This window comes from Trematomus bernacchii, unplaced genomic scaffold (genome assembly GCF_902827165.1).
Source record: "Trematomus bernacchii unplaced genomic scaffold, fTreBer1.1, whole genome shotgun sequence".
Classification (NCBI taxonomy): domain Eukaryota; kingdom Metazoa; phylum Chordata; class Actinopteri; order Perciformes; family Nototheniidae; genus Trematomus; species Trematomus bernacchii.
Genome location: NW_022987720.1, coordinates 10,777,963 through 10,800,215, shown reverse-complemented (window position 1 = coordinate 10,800,215; position 22,253 = coordinate 10,777,963). Strand labels below are relative to the sequence as shown.

The 22,253-nt window shown below is 37.9% G+C and overlaps 1 protein-coding gene across 1 annotated transcript; it reads right to left on the bottom strand.

Annotated features, from left to right (window-relative positions):
- Positions 1 to 136: 136 nt before the first annotated feature.
- Positions 137 to 16,776, bottom strand: grap2a (GRB2 related adaptor protein 2a). The gene is made up of 8 exons (XM_034143705.1): positions 16,518 to 16,776; positions 9,381 to 9,528; positions 9,087 to 9,178; positions 8,685 to 8,804; positions 5,753 to 5,942; positions 5,042 to 5,134; positions 3,480 to 3,596; positions 137 to 932 (listed from the first exon to the last, which is right to left on the bottom strand). The coding sequence occupies exons 2-8, from the start codon at positions 9,456 to 9,458 to the stop codon at positions 753 to 755; spliced, it is 870 nt and encodes a 289-aa protein (XP_033999596.1). The 5' UTR covers positions 9,459 to 9,528; positions 16,518 to 16,776; the 3' UTR covers positions 137 to 752.
- Between the last annotated feature and the right edge of the window lie 5,477 nt (positions 16,777 to 22,253).

The window sequence follows — 22,253 nt, the reverse complement described above, 5'->3', positions numbered from 1 at the left end:
ACTGAAGCTGCTGCCATTGATGTGAGCATATAATTGCAGTCCATTTCCATAATTTAATTCATACAAGGTTTTTTTTAAATCATATAAAGAAACACTTTCTTGCCATATAGTTTAAATAAAAGTACCATAGGGAAGCTTTTATTGTAAAGGCTAACTTTTATTACTTCTGGTTTTATTTTTGGCTGGTTCAGACAACCCTCACAGAGACACGAAATATGACTTAATTACCTCGATAAAAACATTTCAAGTTTCTATATAAATAATTAAAACAATAAAACAAATCTAATAATAATAATTTGAAAACAACAATGCTTTAAAGGAGGAGTTTCTTGTTGTGGTTTTCCTTTGTATTTCCACAGAAGTACCTCATGACTCAGATTATTAAATTAAAACCTCAAATCAGTGATAAGAACAATTTTATTGCGAGGAAATTACACATCTATGATAAGTATTCAAACCTCTTGTAAATCAACTGAACTAATAAAAAAAAAAACTTTATGTGGTATAAAATGTGACTACACTTACAACACAAGCAGACACAGTTCATCAGCAGACCGGCCAACAAACATTTGGCTGGTTTTGGAAAGTTCATTCGGGTGTGTCTGTGACCTTTTAGATGTATGAATATTAACTGACTCACATTCCTTGATGAACTTGAAGTGCTGAGGTTAAATAAGTCAGTTAGTCAGCAGCTGCAGAGCGAGTCTGTGAACGCGTGCAGGCTCAGTAAGTGCTTCGCCTGCTGTGTTTTCTCAAAGCTGCGTTGTGTAATTGGCAGGAAACAGCCCGCTTTTCCCCCGCAGCTTTCCTCTCCACCACGACGGGTCAGAGCGATCCAACACCTCAATGATGTCGCCTGTGCTGAAACCCAGTTCATCTTCTTCTTCTGCGTTGAAGTCGTACAGCGCCTTGACCTGCAGCGTGGACGCCCTCTAAGGGACAGAAGAAAGGTAAAATGTTGGTGTTGGGTATCAGTTTAAAGGTCACCTATCATGCTATTTTTAGGCAATAGCATAGGTCTCAGATATATACAAATATATAAAAAACATGTCTATGAAGTGTTTTGCTCAAAATACCAAACAGATCACCCATTCTAGCCATGCCTCATATCCCTCTATTTCACTTCCTGTTTCAAAAAGTGCTGATTTTATGTATAAAGCTTAAAAAAATAAAGATTGATAAAAAGAAAAAGGAGGGGGCTGAGCTCATGCGGGACCCGGCAGAGTTTACTGTCTTAACTAAATACTGCGGTGATGAAACGCGATATCATGGATTATCAAGGATTATTTCTGAAACAGTATAGAGCTCAAAGGCTTTCTCTCTTGCTGGTTATATCACAAGGTGAGTTCCTTTTTATTTCCTGCTTCTTCACACACATGCTCTATCCAGTACAGGTTAGCTCTGAGTGTTAGCGATGCTAATGTAAACATGCACCGACTATATTACGTCCAAAACAGTCGGGCATTGTTTCTGATAGCAACGTTTCTGATAGGGCCATGGGTGTAAAGCCAGCCGACATTTCTGATATTACGTCATATCGGATGCAAATCTGGATCAGCTCCGTTGTACCCCCGTTTTTAGAGATTTGGGTACGGAGGAAAAGAGAGAGGGTTTTATTTTCTGACGCTGCGTGAGTTCCCCGACACACCGGGGACACATATGTATGTATAAAAGACATCAAAAAGTGCATTTTGCATGATAGGTCCCCTTTAATGTCCTGTTTAAAGTGTTAACCATTATTTATGATTAAAAAAACCTTTCAGTGAATAGAAATATGTGCTGTTTAAGTTACAAATAACTTACATCTGTGATATAAAATAGTTTTCCCTGTAATTAACATGCATTTTTTTTTCAGGTGAGTTTTAATTTCTCAATGCAGTCTAAAAACTAGGTAAATATTTAGTGTATTATTAAGGTGTGTAACATATGTATGTTACTTTCTTTCTGTGATATATGTATTTTAATTGGTGCCTATCTGCTTTTTAGGAAATTATAAATGTTATTAGTTGTATTTAGAGAATTTGTTGATGGTGCACTTCAGCCTCTTGTGGCCAAAATGAGTTTTATAAGGATTAGGGTTAGAAAAACAAGTGTTCACTACGTTACACTTTAGACGCCTGCTTGAATGATGAAACAATAAAACTCAACAAGTTAGTTTTATTATCTATGATTCAAGTCAGCATCAATGACAAAATCCTAGAGAAAACACTCTGTAGGTTTTGTTGGACCTGTTAAGCCCCAAGCCTGTTTTGCAGGTCTCAGGCTCGACAATGACATTCCCAGAACAAATGACAATAACTTCCCTTCTAAAAGGGTTAAATTAATAACCTTTTTTCTCAAAGCAGAGTTGGATGTAGAAAAGTCAGAATCAATATAGATTTTTTTTATTTTAAAGTCAATTCAGATTGAACATAGTAACAAAAATGTAAATTATAGTGACGTCCAAAACAAAACCATTACTTATAGTGAAAACCACCCTTGAATGATGGGATGGTAGACTAAAAGCTTTAGGAATCCAAACTATAACATATAATAAGTACCCTGTATCAAGATTGATGCAAAACAAGTGACATTTGACCTTTTTAAGAGAGGTTTAGCAACAACAAAAAACACCTCTGGGGTCATTTGGGTGGAAATGGGTGTATTTGCCGTTTCTCTGGAACCCATTGGTGTGATTTTGATGATTGACATCTCTTTTGAACCGTTAGAGCCGATAGAATCGAAGGGGAATTTCCACATACACACACACGTTACCATTGAGAAGTGAGAACTATGCGCATGCAGTTTGCCCAAAGCGAAACCTATCTTACGCTCTGAAATCTGAAAACTGAAAACTAGGTTTATTGCTGATGGATTATCAGAGATCATTTCAAAGTGACACAGACACATTGGATTAACCTATGGATTAACCTTCAGCAGCGTTTTTATCGTTTTAATGCAATTGAACACAACTTTTGATCAGAAAACAACAAAGGTAAGACATATTGCCGTGTTGGCTACCTAATGCTACGTGGTGTGATGTCTTTGTTAGCTTCTCATGTTGCGAGTTCGGATCGGTCAGTAATGATACCAATACCTGTCGAATCTGTGGAATCTCAGCTTGCTAATCGGTATCTTGTTTGTGCAGATACGATAAGTAATAAGGGTATTTTATCGTGAGTTCTGTGCTAAGTGTGTTAGCCTTTTTTTGCTCAGGGCTAATTCAGAGCCTTTGTTATTACCCTTATGTTTCGTTTTGCTAAAAATGGTTAATATTGTCTGATAGCTGAGTTTCTTCCCGTTAAGTGGGTATGACACATTAATAGGTTTTTAAATGTTAAGAAGCCCTCAGACGCTGTTTCTTGAAGATGTTGCGATTTTTCCCCCGCCCGCGGGGGAATGGGGCTTCACAGGTTAAGTCAAAAAGTTATTTGATGATAAGGTTCTGCGTAATTCTGTTTGTAACTGTTTGATTTTTACAGATAAAGAGAGAGGCTGACCTGAGGGGGGGGCAAGGTTTCAGATGCGCGATGGGGAGGAAAGCCACCTCTGAGGGGGCTGCTTCTTCCTGTGTGACCGATGGTGTGAGCTCGCTCCTCCAGACCCACTCTCTTAGTCTGGAACAGAAAGGAAAAAAACACTTTAGCTGACTGTGTACTCAAACAGACAGGTAACAACTGATTCATAATTATCAACAATCGTAGTAGGCACTCACTGGTAAAGGAAAGGTAAGGTTAAACTTGAACAGGTGTTTATTGAAAATGAATTACAGCCACACGGAATAAGTGTAACTATCAAGTGCTAACAAGTTCTAAACCTGTTGCGATCCAAACCGGCATGCTTCCAAAGATCTAACCATAGATCATAAACTATTTTTGGCCATGTCTGCTAGTATTGGCCATGTTTCATACTGTCGTGTTTTCACTCGTTATGGGAATATTGGAAAGTCGACTGCTGAATCAGCTGATCAGACACGCGAGGTAAATGCAGAGGTGGGAAGTAACTAAGTACATTTACTCAAGTACTGTATTTTTTTTAGATAATTTTTACTTTACTTGAATATTATATTTCCATTTTATGCTACTTGGTACTTCTACTCCACTACAATTTAGAGGTAAATCATGTACTTTTACTCCACTACTTTTTATTTAACACCTTTAGTTACTTCGCAGATTTTGATGATTTGAACTATATTCAACACTTAAATAAGACTTTATTTACACCTGGAGTAACAATCACAAGCTACCCTATAATTGACAAATTGCAAAATAAGTACTTAATTTTGCTACTTTAAGTATATTTTGATGATAATACTTTTCTACTTTTACTAAAGTTACCTTTTGAATGCAGGACTTTTACTTGTAACAGAGTATTCATACACTCTGGTACTTCTACTACTGGCGCTCTGAGTACTTCTCCCACCACTGGGTAAATGTTTGCTACGTTTGTGCAACTGAGGAAGTTTTATCAAATGCTGTTGTTTGCGATACTTAAACATTAGCATAAACATATGTTAATAGAACAAGGCTGAGGAAACATCTGACTATTAAGGTTTGAGAAGCAGAAGGCTGACACATAATGACAGACATCCAGCAAGGCTTCAACCTGCATATCTCTTGACACGATGGTCACCTAAAAAATCATGTTCCTGTACAATGTAGTTGACAATGCAGATTGCATACTCATTTATGCTTTGAGGGAAATTTATTTTCTTTCAGGTCACGTTTGTTTTCTGATGTCTCACGAATACGTGAAAGCCCACATTGGGTGAATGGATGGGCCAAACGTATTTTCACCCAAGTGAGCAATGTTTGTTTCCCATGTAAAATGAGATGTCAACATTGACATGTTAACTTATGTATCGTTAACAAACTTGTATCATGTATGTTTCGGAAGTTTCCGATGGGGAACTTAAGCCATTACCTATGCTCTTTTTAAAGCCACCAGACTCTATTGACAAACACGTTCCTTTTCGATGCTGCCCTGCCACTGCCTTTGTTTGAGTTATTATATAGCGTACATTCCAAATGAACACATAAGGAAGCAAAAGTAAAGTGTGTACCAGCTGGCTGTGAGGCTGGTCTGAAGCTCTGCGCGTTGAAGCAACGATGGCTGCCGCCGTGTTACGTTGTTCAGGCAAACTTCCCCTCTTCACCTAAAGGAAGGAAACAGACCGTGACTTACAGGAACTACAGTATAAGCTGTCATTTCTATTTCTATTTCATGTGAACGCCCTGTGAACAACAAGGAAGGAAGCAAAAACATTTGAACTCATTCCAAATGATTCAGAAATGTAGGGTATCATTTTCTATGTAACTTCCCAAAAATGTTTAATATGATTACATGCATGCAAGTCTTTCTTTAACTTCCAAGAAATAAAATGAAACTGAGAAAATAGAGTGCAAATTGACCAGGAATACATACATACAAAACCAAAAGATTTGATCATGATCATTTTTACAGTTTTTAGTAAGTTAGTTTCTTCTCTTTTTTTGTTGTTGTTCATTTCTTATTATTTTTCAAGTGTGTTTTTTTATATGGCTCTTACCATTGAGTTGGTTAATATGGGAAAAAAGCATGGTTATACCATGTTTAGTTCTCTATCTTTGGTTTAATTTGACCAACCACATTTTTAACAAGAAACCCACCCGCCCAGGTGCAATAGTTCACTGTGGTGTGACCTTTTCATGGCTTTGAAATCTGCTTTTAGCAAGTTTACTGAACTATTGAAAATCAAAACTAAGCCCCTGTGTGAAACTGAACTGTCTCTTACCGCCGTTGGCGTGGGGGGGCTCTTACTGTCCGAGCTGCCGTCTTTGAGGTATATCTCCCTGGTCTTAGAGATGGAGGTGGACTTGTAAAACTCCACCAGCTTGTTTAACGAGGTGAACTTCTCCGACCACAGGAAGTACTGCCCTTTGTTGTCTTTCATCACTTTGAAGTGCTGAACATCACTCTCATGCCTAGGGGGAAATAAAGCATGGACACAGAAACACAGAGTAAAGTGCAAAGCCACATTAAGACACTTACAAGGTCCATTGACAATCACTTTAAATAAATACTTCATTGAAGAAAATGTTGCTTTCTCGCATGCCTTTATGTCAAAAGAAGAATCCAAAAACTCACACAGAATTCAAGGAGCATTCCTGTTTAAGAAATGCGTGTTTTTGAGAAGTATTGAGCATACAACTGGATAAATGACACTTAGATTTGTTTTTGAATCTAGAAAAACAACATTTTCTTCAAGAATTCAAAGTAGCGCTGGGTAAGTATTTGATAAACAGAAATGTAGTGAGAAGTGTTGCTTTGAAAATATTTCAAGGAAGGCTTCTTGTGCACCAACATTCCAGAGGTTCAGCTGTTTCCTCGGCTGGATTGTCCTCTGCTGGTCAAAGGACAAAACTACAACCTCAAAATTCACTTTGGCCGAATCCTTATCTAAACACAAAATCCGTAAAAAAACTCAAGGTCTGAACTTTCCAAGATTTCCAACAACCGACCTCCAAGCATTCCAGGTGCAATATGTAAGAACTATATGTCAAAAAACAACTGCTTTTAACTCTTGTTGTCCTGTTGTTTGTTTTCTCTTATCATTGTGTTCTGTTATACTCTGGGTATCATTGATCATGGAAGTCCTGAGCATAAAAAAAGCAACCATCAGAGAGTAGAGTTAAAGAAAGCTGTAAAGTGTGCAGATCTTTTTCTCTGGTGGTCTGAATATCTGCACACACTCATAGGTAAACTAACTCAACTTGTTTACTGTGATGCTCCTGCAGCTGTCTCCTTATGTAAATATGCAAGAGTCTTGCAGAGTTTGCAGCATGTAAGGGAAGCAAAGAAGGCGAGAAAATGAGTCAGAGTTGAACTCTTCTTTATATATTGATACGCGCAAAGGAAACATTGGGTTTACTGTTTCTGAGGGTTGAGTTATGCTTAGCGGGAGTGATTGTGAGAGAGATTTTTTAACAGGCTTACATTTGATTCATTTAAATTATGTTGAGCCACAACATCTCTTCTTATTTGGTCTTGCTTGTACCGTCATACTTAGGACAATAATCTAAAAGTACATATGCGAGCATTTCTTAAATATTCAGTTTTTATGAGTACTTGTATGAGAAACTTTATTTCTAATAAAATTAAATATATTGAAATATCTGGAATACTTTATTCCTAATAATATGAATGATATAGAAATAACAGTGGTACCATGTCCAAAAAGACAATGAGATGAGAACAGATTTTGAAAATGTGGAAATTGATGGGTGAAAAAAATCTCAAATTTCTCTTTTTCTTCTTTTAGATTTGATTCATAAAAAGTATTTTTTGATTTTGATTTGATTTATTTTTTATTGTAATAATAATAATAATAATAATACATTTGATTTATATAGCACACTTTAAAAACAACGTCATCTCAAGGTGCTTAAATGTGCATTTCTTGTATTTAAAATGCTATACAAAAAACGGTGTATTATTATGAATACTAATATTATTATCAGCACAGAAAACAACAGGAAGCATACAGATGATTTATATTTCTAGAGTGAAGCTTTCTTAAAGCTCTTTACTGATTACACAACAGTATGAACCTTTAACACTGGCATATCTTAAATGCCATGACACACTTACAATATTTCTGACTGCAGCTTTAAGGTTAAGGAAAAGGAAGTTGCTTTTTTTGTTTCTAACTTTAGAAACCAACCTAAATCCACTTTTATCTGGATCCAAACAAGATTGCAAAGACAGGATTCCATTCGGATATACCTGTATCGGGGTTTCCGCTAGGATTTGTTCTTGCCGGTCAAGTGTTCGGAAATAATAAATGTTACCGGACAAATTCAATATGTTTCAATAATAAGAATAATAAGAATTGTGTAGCAGAGTATCCGTTAGCAGGTAATTAGAGGACTATGACCGGTAATATATGCTGATGTTTAAAACTCAGTTAATGGGGCTCATTTTTATATTGCTTCAGTTTATAATCATCATTATTACATTCAAACAAACTACTTATAGTAGATGAAGTACATTATTCAAAAGTTTACATTATTTTTGGATAATAACACGGGAATAATAAACGGAGCCTCTCTTTTCCTCTCTCCCTTCTGTATCAGACTCATGCAGCTCGCTGATCCAGTAATTAGTGACCCGACAGTGAAGAATAAAGATATTTATAACTAGTTTAGCTAGTTCCAGAGGTAGATAAAATAGCTAAGTGTGATAGGTCTAACTTGAAGTGTGTGTTTTGCTCCGCTCACCGGTCCGTCACAGGCAGTGGGCGGAGCTGTGATCCGGTAGAGCTGCAGCTGATCCTGATCTCTCTCTCTTTCTGCTTCACACACGTTGCATATAGCTATTTTATTGTCTTTTCGGACACCTTGAAAAGCTGCCAGACCGGTGAAGCCATTTTGGCGAGCTTCTTTTGCCGCGCACAGAGAAAAGTCTCATGTATTTTGCTTAATCTGATCGGCTCTCCTGATCAACCTTTATAGAGAGCACCGATCAAACTATTAAGAGTGAATATCGGCCGATAATGATCGGTGGCCGATCGATCGGAGCATCCCTAATTATTACTGGACATTTTGACTGGCATGTTTTGAATTTACCGTTTTTTTATAAATGTTACCAGCTAAAAACCGCTAATTACCGGCTAACGGAAACCCTGACCTGTATATCAATTTTTAAAGGCAAGGGTCCTAACTCACTTGACAGAGATGGAGAAGTCTCCCGGGGAGCTCTGACACCCTCGGATCACAAAGTCTCCCACATCTTTGTAGCGGAGGATGTCCTCTGCAGCGTTACGACTGGCGTCCTCCTGAAACCACCTGAACGAACACACACACACACACACAAATACAGGTTTGCACAAGTGGAGTTGACTGTTTCCAGATAATTATGGCTGCAACTACTGAATATGTTCTAGATTAATCGATAAATAGTTCTTTAAAAAGTCATTAAAAAGTTTAAAATGTCCATCCAAGTTCCGAAAGTCTGCAGTGATGTCTTTAAGTGTTTAGCGAATATGAATTAATGAATAGGATGTCATCCCATATAAAGGTAACTCTTTTCCAGGTTAACTGTTTGTAACAGGATTTATTGTCTCTCACCTCGGTGTCTGCATCTCGATGTAGTTTTGTGGCACGAATCCTTCCAGCCCGTTCATCTCTGCTTTAAACCAATCATCTTGTCGGCTTAAAACCTGATCAGAAAAATAATAATTAAAATAGAAAAATAAGAGCATTTACTGAAAGAAACAAAAACATAATATAATTACAAATGACTATGAAAAAGAAAATGCATTTGAAAATGGCAGTATTATGCAGAAAGCTTCACAGTACGGAGTATGAGGAAGTAAAATAAATTTGAAGGCATATTGTTAAATTAATTAATCGTCCACTGACCTTAAGTATGTCTTCCTTTTTGAAGCTGAGCTCATCGTCTGCTGTTGCAGCAAAATCATATTTCCCTCTGGCCTCCATCAGGACCGGCTGTAGTATCCAAAAGGTAACGAAGAGAAGAAGGCGCAGAGACAAGATCAGCGATGAGTTTCTGTGCAGGGGGAAGAATGAATGAAATTATACTTTCTCAATCAAGAATTGAATTGCTATCAAATACAGTTTCCAAAAAGTTAAACGTAATCAGAGTTGGGGGGGGTTGCAATCTTTGTAAAAACTACTAATGTAATGTTGGACAGTACATGGTTAATGTTGCGTGACTATTGGTAGAATAAGTCTACTTTATATTTAAAAAGATCTTTCAAGCAATGATTTTCCTGCTAAGCGTGATGCTTCAGAGTGCATGTTTGACAAAAGTATATATTCCTTTCTGAGACGTTTCCTTTTTTTCTCTGAGATAAAACTTGCTGATTGTAAAGAGTAGTGATGTGTCGGTCGCGAAAGAGACGATTCTTTTGAACGGCTCTTTGGGACGAACGAGGGGAACCGAGTCCTACTTGGTGAGAGCCGTTCTTTTTAACGTTCAATCGTTGGTCCGCACTCACTGCCTGACAAAATCCACTCGCCTTTTAAAAAGCTTGATTTTGTTCCCCAAACGTATTCTGTGAAAACCCGCCCCTACTCTGATTGGTAGGTTTCAACACGAGGAGTGAGATGGGGTGGGTCTTAACGGAATACGCGAGAGAGAGAAGTCATAACAAGTGGTACGGGACAGGTAGACGACGTGTTTTTCGGATGGAAAATGAGCCAAACGCGAAAACGCAGCAGCATTTGGATTCCCTTCAACCAAAACCCAGGCAGTGATAAAGCGCACCATTTGTAAAGGCAAAATATCCTTTAAAGCAGGGTCAACAAATAATCTCCATCGCCACTTAAAAACACAGTATCTAATATTAAGAGTTGCGTGAATTTCATTCAAGGCAAGGCAACTTTATTTACTTAACACATACAGAGGGTAAATTCAAAGTAGTATGTCACATGAATGACATGGATATGGCGCCACCTTGTGTCATGTTTACAATGCAGATTATTGACATTAGGTCTGGCAATACAGTCAATCATTATCCTGGTGATTATTTTGCAGATAAACCTAGTAACCCTGCCCCCTTTAAAAAAAAAAAAAACTGCTCTTTTGAACGGCTCTTTGAAAGGAACGGAGCCATAAGATCCGGCTCCCTTCAAAGAGTCATACTTCCCATCACGAGTAAGGAGTGATACTTAACGGCAGTGGTTTGAAGAGAGTCACAAGATTCTTTTTTAAGGAAGTCACAACATGATTTTTTTGTGTATTGAAAATAATTCATGGGCGGGAAAATGTTTGCAGCAAATACAGACATATATTGCCTTTAACAAAGATTGCGCCTCCAGATATTTGGATATTGGACTGTGCCCTATTGTTTAGCCCTGAAAAAGGGTCCAAAACAAACTATTAGGGTTATTAAAAGTGGTATAAGTTCAATTAAACACTTGAATCCTATAACAAAACATAACGGAGCTCATTTAAGTTGAATCTAAGTAAACAAAGTACACATTCACAGGACTATATGCACTGTAAACACAGAAGCCTATCAGTTTTTTCAGACTTGTGTTTTTTAGGGCACTTGAATACATGGAAACGACATGTAAAGCAACTGGAAAAAATAATTTGTAATCTATTTTTAAATTAGGAAGAATCACAAAAGCCACTTCTCATTTTTACTAACTGTTTACGGATAAACAAGCAGCAATGCAGAGGTTAGGACAACATTAGTGAAAATGTTATTCTCCAATTAAAAGAGATACACTTTTATAAAAGTCAGATTTTAAATTCAGTCAGATCATCATACTGTGTCTTACTTACTAATTTAGGTTAGTTTCCCACAGATGTGAAAACAATTTTCACTATCTTTGTGGTTATGAAGTATGGATGTGGTGAAGTAAACTGAATCTACCATCGCTTCACTCGTGCAGCTGTAGAGCGCTCTGCAAGCTTGAAACTTCTTTCAACTCAAGTACCATAGGAGTAGATGTACTGCTGTGAAACACCCGGTGTATTCATTTTCCCATGTGACAAACAAACATCCCTCAATACAAAGATTCTACAAACAAAACTCTCAATGGTAAGATCTGTGGACGGATCTGCTGAAAGAATTCAACTGAATGTTACGTAATGGGCTGACTGTGTGTTGTAATAAAGCAAAATCAAATGAGCAAAATACCAGCTTGAATGAATAACTTCTGCTAATCACTGCCGGGGTTGATGTGGCTTTTAAATGTACTTAATGTGAACAAATGACTTAATCAGCTAATGTAACAAAGCAACCGACAACTGATCATGCAGCGTAGTTTAGTTACAGCTGGCTTGCTAGTCCTATCTTGCTAGCATGCTAACAGATATTGCTAGCAAAATACTCTAAGTGAATATTTTAGTTGGTTAGCTTTTAATTTACTTCAACTAACATGATCCTTATTATAACATGTATTATGATATGGTTTGCTGACTTTATTCAACAATAAGTTATGTTACGGCTTTTTACGTGCCGGGAGCGATGCAAGGCAGGTGTGGAAGTATAAATAACACACCAATTTCTTGTTTAATTTAAAGGACACCTATCATGCTATATTTGAACAATATATTGTAGGGCCATGCCTCATTTCGCTCCATTTGATCTTTCCAGCACTGTTTTTGCAGGGGGCTGATTCTGTGAGCTGCAGCTGACCACGCCCCCCTGCAGGAGAGGGGAGCGTGCTCTGAACAGCTGCTGGGCTGTCAGAAGAGGGGGGAGATCTCCGTCCTCCGTGTTTTATTATATTATTATATAGAGTCGTTATTCATTTGTTTTAAAGCTCAATAAATAACAAAGAAGACCTTTGACCGGCACTTTTCTAATTTTGTCCGGAAGATTTAAACTTTAACGGACATCTTGACCGGCGAAAAAAAACCTAACTGAAACTCTGCCGCACGGTCCCCTCGTTCCTTGGAAGAGGCGGAGAGGTGGGTGTTTGTCATCTGCTGGTGGACTAACCGGAGAGAATTACAGTGCTTGCCTCGACGGGGAGGGATTCAAATCAAATCAAATCAAATCAAATCAGGTTTTATTTATAAAGCACATTTAAAAGCGATTTTTGGTCGAGCCAAAGGATTGCATTGAATTACAGCAGCAGGAGCAAACGCTTGCCTCGGGGAGGGAGAAAAAAAGCCACAGCGGAGAATAAACAGAAGGGCAACCATGGCAACCATGGCAACCATGGCAACCATGCGCGGGAAGTCTTCTTCGCTGCTTTTGTGGCAGACTACAGCGCCACTTACAGGCCTGGCATATGTACTACAGCGTCTCCAGCGCTTTCGAGCTGCAATGGCCGGCCGTGGCCCAACCCCACATTCCCCTGATTGGTGGAGTTGGCCCAATAGCCGTAGCGCCACCGTCCTGACGTCAGGACAGTGTTCAAATCTGGATCAGTTTTTATCAGATCCGTTGCAGCCCCGTTTTTAGAGATTTGGGTATGGAGGAAAATAGAGAGGGTTGTGTTTTCTGACACTTGGTGAGTTCCCTGGAACACCGGGGACACATATTCATGTATAAAAGACGTACAAAAGTGCATTTTGCATGAAAGGTCCCCTTTAAGATAGATTTTGATATGGCCGAGAAAAAGAACAACACATGACTTTCTCACAAGACCGCTGTTTGTCCAGTGAAAATCTAAATATTTGTTATGGCAACCAGTGTCTTTATTTGAGTGACAGATATGAAAGAGTGAATGATACGCGGGCTGGATTCGAACCTGGGTCCTCCGCATGTGGACCAAGCTGCAGTCCATTGGCCTTCAGTATAACAAACTGAGCTATCCGACGGCCTTAAGCTTACTCTTTTCGAACCAAAGCATGATTTTTTTTTCCCTCAACCTAACCAAGTAGTTTTGTTGCCTAAGACCAAGAGTTGTTTGAATTTACAACATCAACCGTGTGCGCAGGAATGAAAAGCTGAAACCAATACAAAAAAATGATTTTTGTTGAAAAAGGACAATTGAATAGTGATAATTTGATTAGAAGTAGTTGCCAACTCATGTCTTCTGTAGACTGGGGATGTAATGAAGTTGATCAATATATTTTTGAGTATATTAAAGAGATGTCTAGGTTTTTATGACACAAAGATGATGCAGAGCAAGTTCCTGTAAGAAGTGTTGCTTTCAGTGTTGCATAAGTTTCAGTATTTTTAACTACAGAGGTGTCTCTCTCATTTTGCACATCCATCTTAAACTGCACGGTCCATGAGTGCAGAAGTTATCCAGAGAACAGAAGCAGCTAAAACTCTTTCTTTTATTCTTTTTTTTCTGGCACAATCACAATGTTGTTCTGATTTTTTTTGCATTCTTTTACAAATAGTGGAGGATGTTCAGATCCTTAACTTTAACATTATTAATAATGCATTTTTAATGTGAGTATTATTAGCTAAATTATTCATCGTAAATGGCTCCTGTGTGTTCCACAATATAATATATGATGTTATGTGATTGTTCATCAATGTGTACGGAGTGTTTCACTGTAATAGTTGGTCAAGGAAGAGCTAGTTCTAGTGAATTTATATACAGTTTGTTTGTATTTTTAAAACTGTCATCTCATAATAAATGTATTTTAAAATCTTAATCTATCCAAGAGCCTGTTGTCTTAAAAAGTTTGTTTTTGATGTATCACAAATAAGTTTGTAATCAAAGTCTGCGTAAGAGGAGGTCATGGAGAATGGATGAATTCACTCATGTAACAAACACATTACGTTACAAAACAATCATACTTATTTTCAGGCCAATTTGTGGCCCCCACGCAAAGTTATATGATGAGGCGGGGGGGGGCGTGCTAATTTATTTTTTTCATAATAATGAAAAATTGCTAATTAAAATGTCTCAGGACCCGAGGGAATGTCTTTATAATGGTTATTTTGTCTGATCAAACCTGAAAACTAAGATAGATATCTGAAAATAAACTGTGAATCAGCACCGTAGAATATTTAGAATCTTTGCCGATACATTTTTTGTCGATCTTCTTGTGAAATTATTATTTCAGCTGTAGTTTTTTGTAAGGTCAACAGACATATGGATTGTGTAACAACTATAATTTTGTGAAACTGCTGCATTTGGTTTTACTATACAAGGTAACATAAGCTTGCCACTATAAGTGTTGCATTTGGTTTTACCATATAAGGTAACATAAGAAATTGCCACTACAAATGTTAAAGGTCCCATGTCATGGCCATTTCTACTGATCATAATTCCATTGTTGAGGTCTACTAAAATAGATTTATATTGTGCAATTTTCCAAAATCACATTGGTTTCTCATACAGCATCTCTGTATAGTATGTGTATTCACTCTCTGTCCTAAACGGCTTGTTGGAGCTCCTGCCCCCCCCTCCCTATGAGCCCAGTGGCCGTCTGCGAGACAGCGAGACACAGCGAAACCCAGCCCAAAACCAGCCCGAACACACACACACACACACCCGCAGCCTGGCTGGGAGTTTGTGTGTGTGCTCACACACCGACTCACAGCCTCGCCGCGTCCCGCCGTCTCAGACCAATCTGGACCAATCCACGGACTTAACGTAACGGCTCCGCGAACGTAACGTAACGGCTCCACGGATTGGTGCATTTGGGTATATGGTCACGTCACTGTACCCAGGAAGAAAAAGAGAAATCTCCAACGAGGCGTTTTGGGGCAGCATAGACAGGTATTTTCTGTGTTAGAGTTGTACTCGCTACAGGGTGTACTTTGAGGGTTTGTGACTTTGCAGACCGTTTACATGCAGAAAAACCTTCATAACACAAAAGGGGACGGGTAATAACCGGAAAAGCATGACATGGGACCTTTAAGATAACTTAGACAAATAAAATCGGCAGATTGAAATCTCTACATATATTTTGCAACCGCTAGGGGTGGCTCAAAAAAATGTATAACAAAAGACGGAATTTGGCGGCCTTGGATCTTTTCCCGGAAAGAAAGGAGGTTCACCGGGAGTCTAAATAACCTGCATAATTATTCTCATCACCAAAACAAACGGACCAGTTGATTAAAAAACATTTTTTTAAAACACTGATTATTGGGACCCAGGGCGGACTTAGGATCCAGATTCCAATGACTAAATTCCTTTATCTGGTTAAAATAAATAGTTAAAAACGACCAAGATCTAACGTGTATGGTCAAAATGTGGATGAAAACTGAATAAAAAGTAAAAAGCCGGCAAACACTTACAATGAGGATACATGCTCAAAGGAGATGCAACACCATTATTGGAAACCACATTAAACAATAAACTGTTGCCTAAAAAAATTACACTTTTCTCTAAAAAAGTGTGTATTTGAATCCCTAATTCATAGTTAGTTAGTTAGTTAGTAAGATGCAGCATTAGGTTTTCTTCCATCACTGGGTGCAGAAGGGTGTGTGTGGGGGTGTTTGCAGAGGAGGACGTCTTGACATGAGGTGGCTCATAGAGAGCAGCAGGGCATTGACCTCTGACCCTGAGCTCTGTGGTGGTAGAAAAGCATCGATCTCCATGGATTTAGACAGAAAAACTAAACATATATTAAGAACTAATGAGATTATCAAAGATTTTGTATTAGTATTGACATCATATCATTCAATCTTGCACACCAACAAAAGCTTTCAAGCTACTTCCCCTAAATGACGGGGGTAAAACCCGTAAAAACATGCAGCTTGATAACATACAATCCAAGCCAAGAGGGGAGATCCAGAAAATAGAGATGAAATAACAATTAAAATGTGTTCAGAAATGTAGATTTAACCTGGGTTTTACAAATATAACTTCCAAGATTGGCGTAAATGTGCATATAACTGATATTACCTAAGTTGCCAAAAGCTAAATAAGTATGTTTAATGTTGTGTCTGCTGCGTCAGAGAGGGCTTCATCCAGTTACGAAATAACATATATTGTAAAAAGAAAAGTCATTATTTAGTTTCAGTAACGAAAGAGAAGTTGGAGATAGAGAGCAATAGAAAGAGGAAGAGAACTGAGCCGTTACTTAATTTCATATTTTGTTCATAAGGAAGTATGAGGTTAATACATTTTCAGATATTAAAACAGCATTGTTCAGCTTACCTTTCCTCCTCTCCGGAGAACACTTTGTGGTGACTTTTATTCTAAGGCTGGCCTCTTCTCCGTCCGAAGTGTGAACACAGCAGCATATTTGAATGTTTAAAACATTTAGCACAAACAAACAAAAGTCCCGGTTTTGAGTGAGTGACGTTTTGTTGCTCTGTTGTCTGGATGAGGTCGCGTGAACACGATGATTTGTGTCTGCGTGTGTCTGCTCTGTGCGGTCTGATGATCGCCTCTGCTACAAGTACCAGCCACCGAGTGCGTTAAATGTCACTTCCGGCCTCACTTTCAAAATAAAAGTCAGGCCACTTGTTGCAGCATTTTTAAGCGAGTTTCCAAGTCTGAATATTTAAAGAAGTTCGATATCTCTTGTTTAGAGTTAGCCTACAAACAATTGGTTGAATTTAATATATAAACACAAATAGTTGGGAAATAAAGGTCGCATTATAGGGAATAAAATAATCTATTGAGGAAACCTTATCCGACATATAGGTCGGTATTGGAATTAAAACATGTTTCAATCTATAGTTCTTTAATATTCTGGTACACTCTCTCTCTCTCTCTCTCTCTCTCTCTTTGTGTCTGCATGTAGATCCTATGAGTTGTTACATTTATGTATTATTTTTCATTTTTAGACATTTTATTAAAATCTTTAGCTTTGTTATCAATAAAACAAGACATTTGTTGGCGGGAAACAGTAACTTGTTAAATGATATTTTTCTTGCATAGGCTACATCCTAAATATGTAAAGATATGAAAATAGTTCTGAGATAAAAGTTGGGTGAAGAAGCCCAATACTGTTAAATATTGTGTGTTTAGTTGACCTTGTGTTTTCTCTTTTATTTTGCAGAAATGTGCACAGTTTCCTGTCCCTCTCTGTTTCACTTCATGCAGCTTCCCCTTCCTTTCCTAGTATTCTAACCACAGACCTTAGAGGACGCTTTATCAAGGGACGGTCACACATACTGAGCACATCTGCAACTGTGGTGGTTTAGTTGCACGTTTAGTTGAACACACACATGCAAAAGTAACCCTCACAAATTAAGCATCTTGTTCATACTGTATGCATACTCCTTAAAAAGACTGCATTGTTACCTCAGCCAGATTTAAACCTAGGAGATCATACATATGTTCACGTGTGTGAGTGTGTGTGCCATCAGTCTAATTAATATTTTTAGTATCATTTATGACTGTATGATCAAGAACCTCTCGTGGTTGCGGTGATTTAACATGTTATAACAAATATATTTTTAGATATTTTCATAATTGACTGAATCCTCCCTCCCCTGTCCGTCTGGAAAAGGCTCAATCTGATCAACAACTGCATCAGTAGCAAAGAACTTAAAACCAGATTTCCCGAGTTTGTTGCTTGCCATTTTGGCCTTTATTGTAAGACATTTACAGTAAAGTCTGGTCTTATTTTGAACTGAAGAATCAATTAAACATTTAAAATACATAAATACTTGTTTTTGTCATTTTCAATGCCATCTTAAAAGGGAGCAGGGAGGGACTATCAAGTGAGATGTAATTCATCTTGTGAGAGGGAGATACAGATACATCTATATTGAATGCACTTTTTCTAGTTTTATCATGCATTCAATTCTGAGTTCCACTGGCTGTAAATTGATGTATTCAATTTCACAAATGACAAACAATGAATAAAATGGGCATCTGTTCTGTGAACCCAGAACCTCAGGGGCCCAAAGGTGCTAGGTTCAGTATGTTGACGTTCAGCTGGGGTCATTTGTGTGTGTTTTTGGTGATAGGAATAAGTTGAGAACGACCCTATAGTGAGTTCTGCATTTGAGTGTTAAGCCTCTGATGAAGAGATATTCATCTTACAATACTTTTATTATTGGCATACCAACCTGACCACACGCAACATATTGAGTCAGGGAAGTTCCTGAGGAAGTCCCGTTTTTGCAGAGAAGCTTAACATCCCGCTGCTCAGAGAGAGCAGTTTAATGTAGTGCATTTCTTGCATGTGCACTAATGTCTCTATCTTTAGGAGATAACAGCTAATCTAATTTCCTGCAGAGTAGCCTACTTTATTGCGTAATAAAATTATATTTCTATAATTTGTCTCTGCTATACTCAACCTGTCTACATGTGAACTTGAATCAGTGAGAGAGAAAATGTTTCAAAATATCATTTGAAACACAACAACAGCACATAAGGGTAATATTATATTGAAAAAACTATTCGAAGCTGATTTAAAGACACTCGACCGCATGAACAAATGTACTTTCTCAATGCATTCATATACCTGTCTTTCAATCAATTGGAGGAATATGGACCAGCAATACTCAATAATAATTTATTTTAAATCAGTACAGCAATATATCTAGTCCACCTTTATTTAACCAGGTTACAGAGGTTACCAAACAGTTACTGAAATAAAACAAAAAGGAACACAAAATAAATTATAAGAATACACAATTCAAAAGATAAATAAAAAACACACAGTTCTTGACTGGGTACATTTATGTGAAAAACATTGATATATTCAGACTATAAATAATATCATATGATAGATAATTCATCACATTCTTCATATGAAGTGAATCTAAGTGTTACATTTAAAAGCAAAAAGAAGACATGAAATTACAGTTTTTTCCCATTGCTAACACACTAAAATAAGATAGCAAAACCTCAGTCTCTAAAACCCTAAACACATGTTCAGCTCTGCACCTAATTTGCAAATCATCTACGGACTTTTTGCAAGACACTTCACAAGGTTCTCTAAGTGAGAAACAGGAATCTGACATAAAGTCACTTTCAAAACACTGCCACTGAAAACGCCTCACACGTGAAACCATTTGAAAATACATGTGCCATCGGGCCACACATGATTGCTTGGTTCTTGAATCATCAATCAGAATGTGGGCACTATATAAAGACTGCAGGTGAGTACGGTCTTACTAGGTGGAAGCAACATAGCATCACGATGAAGAGGTAGAGGGATGTGGGAGTGAGAGGGAGGACGAATTCAAGTCAATTCAGGTATTTTTTCTTTTCTCTTTTTTTTGTTGAGAAAAATAATCTTTATATGTTTCTCCTCAAAGTTTTCGTTAACATTTCATGTATTTGATAAAGAGCATATTTTTCATTCACACAACTGCTGTGCTCTTCATGCATGTTGCCCTGATTAGTTGTGTAGAAACATTTTGTTTTGTTTCAACAGAATATTTGTGTTTCTGCACATATTTCTGTAGTGCAGAATTTTCTTCATACAGAACAAAGCCCATAAAAGATGAGTGTGCTTTAGACGGAGAACAACAGTGTGCCGTCTAGTTGGTTGGACAAAAACATCTGGGAATATGAATGAAGTGTGTGTGTTTGCTGCAAATGTTTGATTTTTTTAAAGTGTTAGTTTTGGTTGCAGTGTTTCATTTTGCAGGATCTATGAGGTGTTTTGCACTTTGGGTGTGTGGTTTTGTGAATTTTAGTACAGTTTCTTTCAGTGGCTAACACACACAAATGACACATAGTGCATCATTGTGCAATAATTATTTAAACTCACACTCAAAGATCAAAACCTCAGCTCAAATCTCCAAAACTCTAAACACATTTCAGCTCTGCACCCAGTTTTCAACTCATCTTGGCAGAAGACACTGCACACAGTTCTCTAAGTAAGACACCGAAATCTGACATATTCACTTGTTTGCCATTTTCATAGCACTGCCATTAAGTAATGCTACACACATGAACCAATAAACAAATACACATGCATATTGTTGACTCATCAGTCAGGATGTAAGCACTAGAAAAAGGCTACTAGTAAGAACTTTTTACAACAACAATGGATATTTAGACATAGCAGCAAGAGGTAGGGGTACAGAGAGGATGGGAGTGAGAGATGAATGGAAGACAGTTGAAGAGTTATTTGCAGCATAACGGTTGGAGCTGTATGAACGTCAGGCCTATAGGTGCATACTGTACTTCTTCTGCATGCTGATGAGGTGATGTGGCCAGACATGCAGCTTAAATATGTTTTCTTTTCCATTTACTGTATTTGATAGAGAGCATATTTTTTGTTCACACAACTGTTTGTGCATAAATGTTGCGCTGAGCAGTTGTGGAGGAAAATAAACACGTTTTGTTTCAACAGAATATTTGAGTTTCTGCGCTTCTCTAACAAAGCCCATACAAGTAAGTGTGTTTTTGATTGAGCACCACAGTGTGTAGTTGGTTGGACAAAGAGTCTTATACGAAGTGTGTGCAATTCGGTGCAAAAGTTGGGTTTGATAGGTGTTGATGTCGTTTTGAGTCATTCTGCAGGATATATGAGGTGTTATGTGTCAAGTGTTTTGAGAAAATGAGCCATGTTTTCATATGTGTTAGCAATTGAAAATAAACTGTGATCAAAATGACACCATGCAGTATCATGTCATTGCATGCATGCCCCTCCTTTCTTCATTTATATTTTCCTATATTTTCATTCAAGATTCAGTTATTCTTAAAATAGCATCTTCACACAGAGAGAAACATGTCTCATCACAGATCAATAATGCAGAGATACTGCAGTGCCTTCAGCGAGGTGTGCAGAGTCAGACAGAAACAGGCCGTTTGTTTGCAGAAAGTTTTAAAAATGCGTGTCTGACCTGAATCTTCGTGGCTCCAAACCGCCTGCTGTGCACAGCCGCTGCAGGTGGAGCTCACTCACATCCGCCTGTCAATACCACAACAAAACAACACAGTGTGGGAGTGTGTGTATGTGTTAGTGTGTTAGTGTGGGTGTGTGTGTGTGTGTGTGTGTGTGTGTGTGTGTGTGTGTGTGTGTGTGTGTGTGTGTGTGTGTGTGTGTGTGTGTGTGTGTGTGTGTGTGTGTGTGTGTGTGTGTGTGTGTGTGTGTGTGTGTGTGTGTGTGTGTGTGAGATAGAGAGAGACTACATATTACATGGGGTGGCAAAAGTGGCGCAAGAGGTCATGGCAGGAGGGATATAACCTATATATTGTTAAATCATGCCCTAACACAAGTGGTCTTAATGCACAAGAGAAACAAGGTGTTCAGACAAACAAACAAAAACATAGTAAAAACAGCAGACAATACTCATGTTAAGTACAGGAAGGCTACCCTAAAATTCTATTTACTGTAAGTTCAGTCAAACTACTTAGTTATTATTAAGTCCACAAATGACATCACCCATCTCTTAGAATTAGAAGAAGAAGAAGAGAGAGCTTAAGGCGACCTTTGCAGCAAAACATTGCAGGCAATATTTCTCTATACTAAGAGCCACTGCTGCTGTATTGGAATATCGTATGTAGGAAGAATAAAAACATACCATGCGGTGTTTCCAGCTGGAGTTTCATCTGCTCCTGATCACTGTCCCTCTTTCTGAGTCTGACATCACATCTTTATTCCTCACATTCATTTCTTCTTTTTCACTAATGTCTTCATCTCCTCCTGGCCTTCTCCTGCTCTGACCCTCCTGGTCTCTCCAGTGTATTCCCTTTTCCCTTTTCTCTTTCTATTCATCCTGATCACTTCTCAGATATATATTTTTTGTTGTCGTTGAATCACTCCAGCTCCTCTGGCATGAAAGAGTCTTGATGTCAAAAGCACTGGTACAAATTATTGTATTACCTTACACGTTAGGGCCATGTAGCTAATAGCTATACCTAATAATTAGGCTATAGTAAATATCAAATCAGAAAATATTTATCAAACGTGACGCACACAGACTGTTTACTTTGTAACACCCAGTTTGACGGTAAAGGATGCAACCTGGTTTA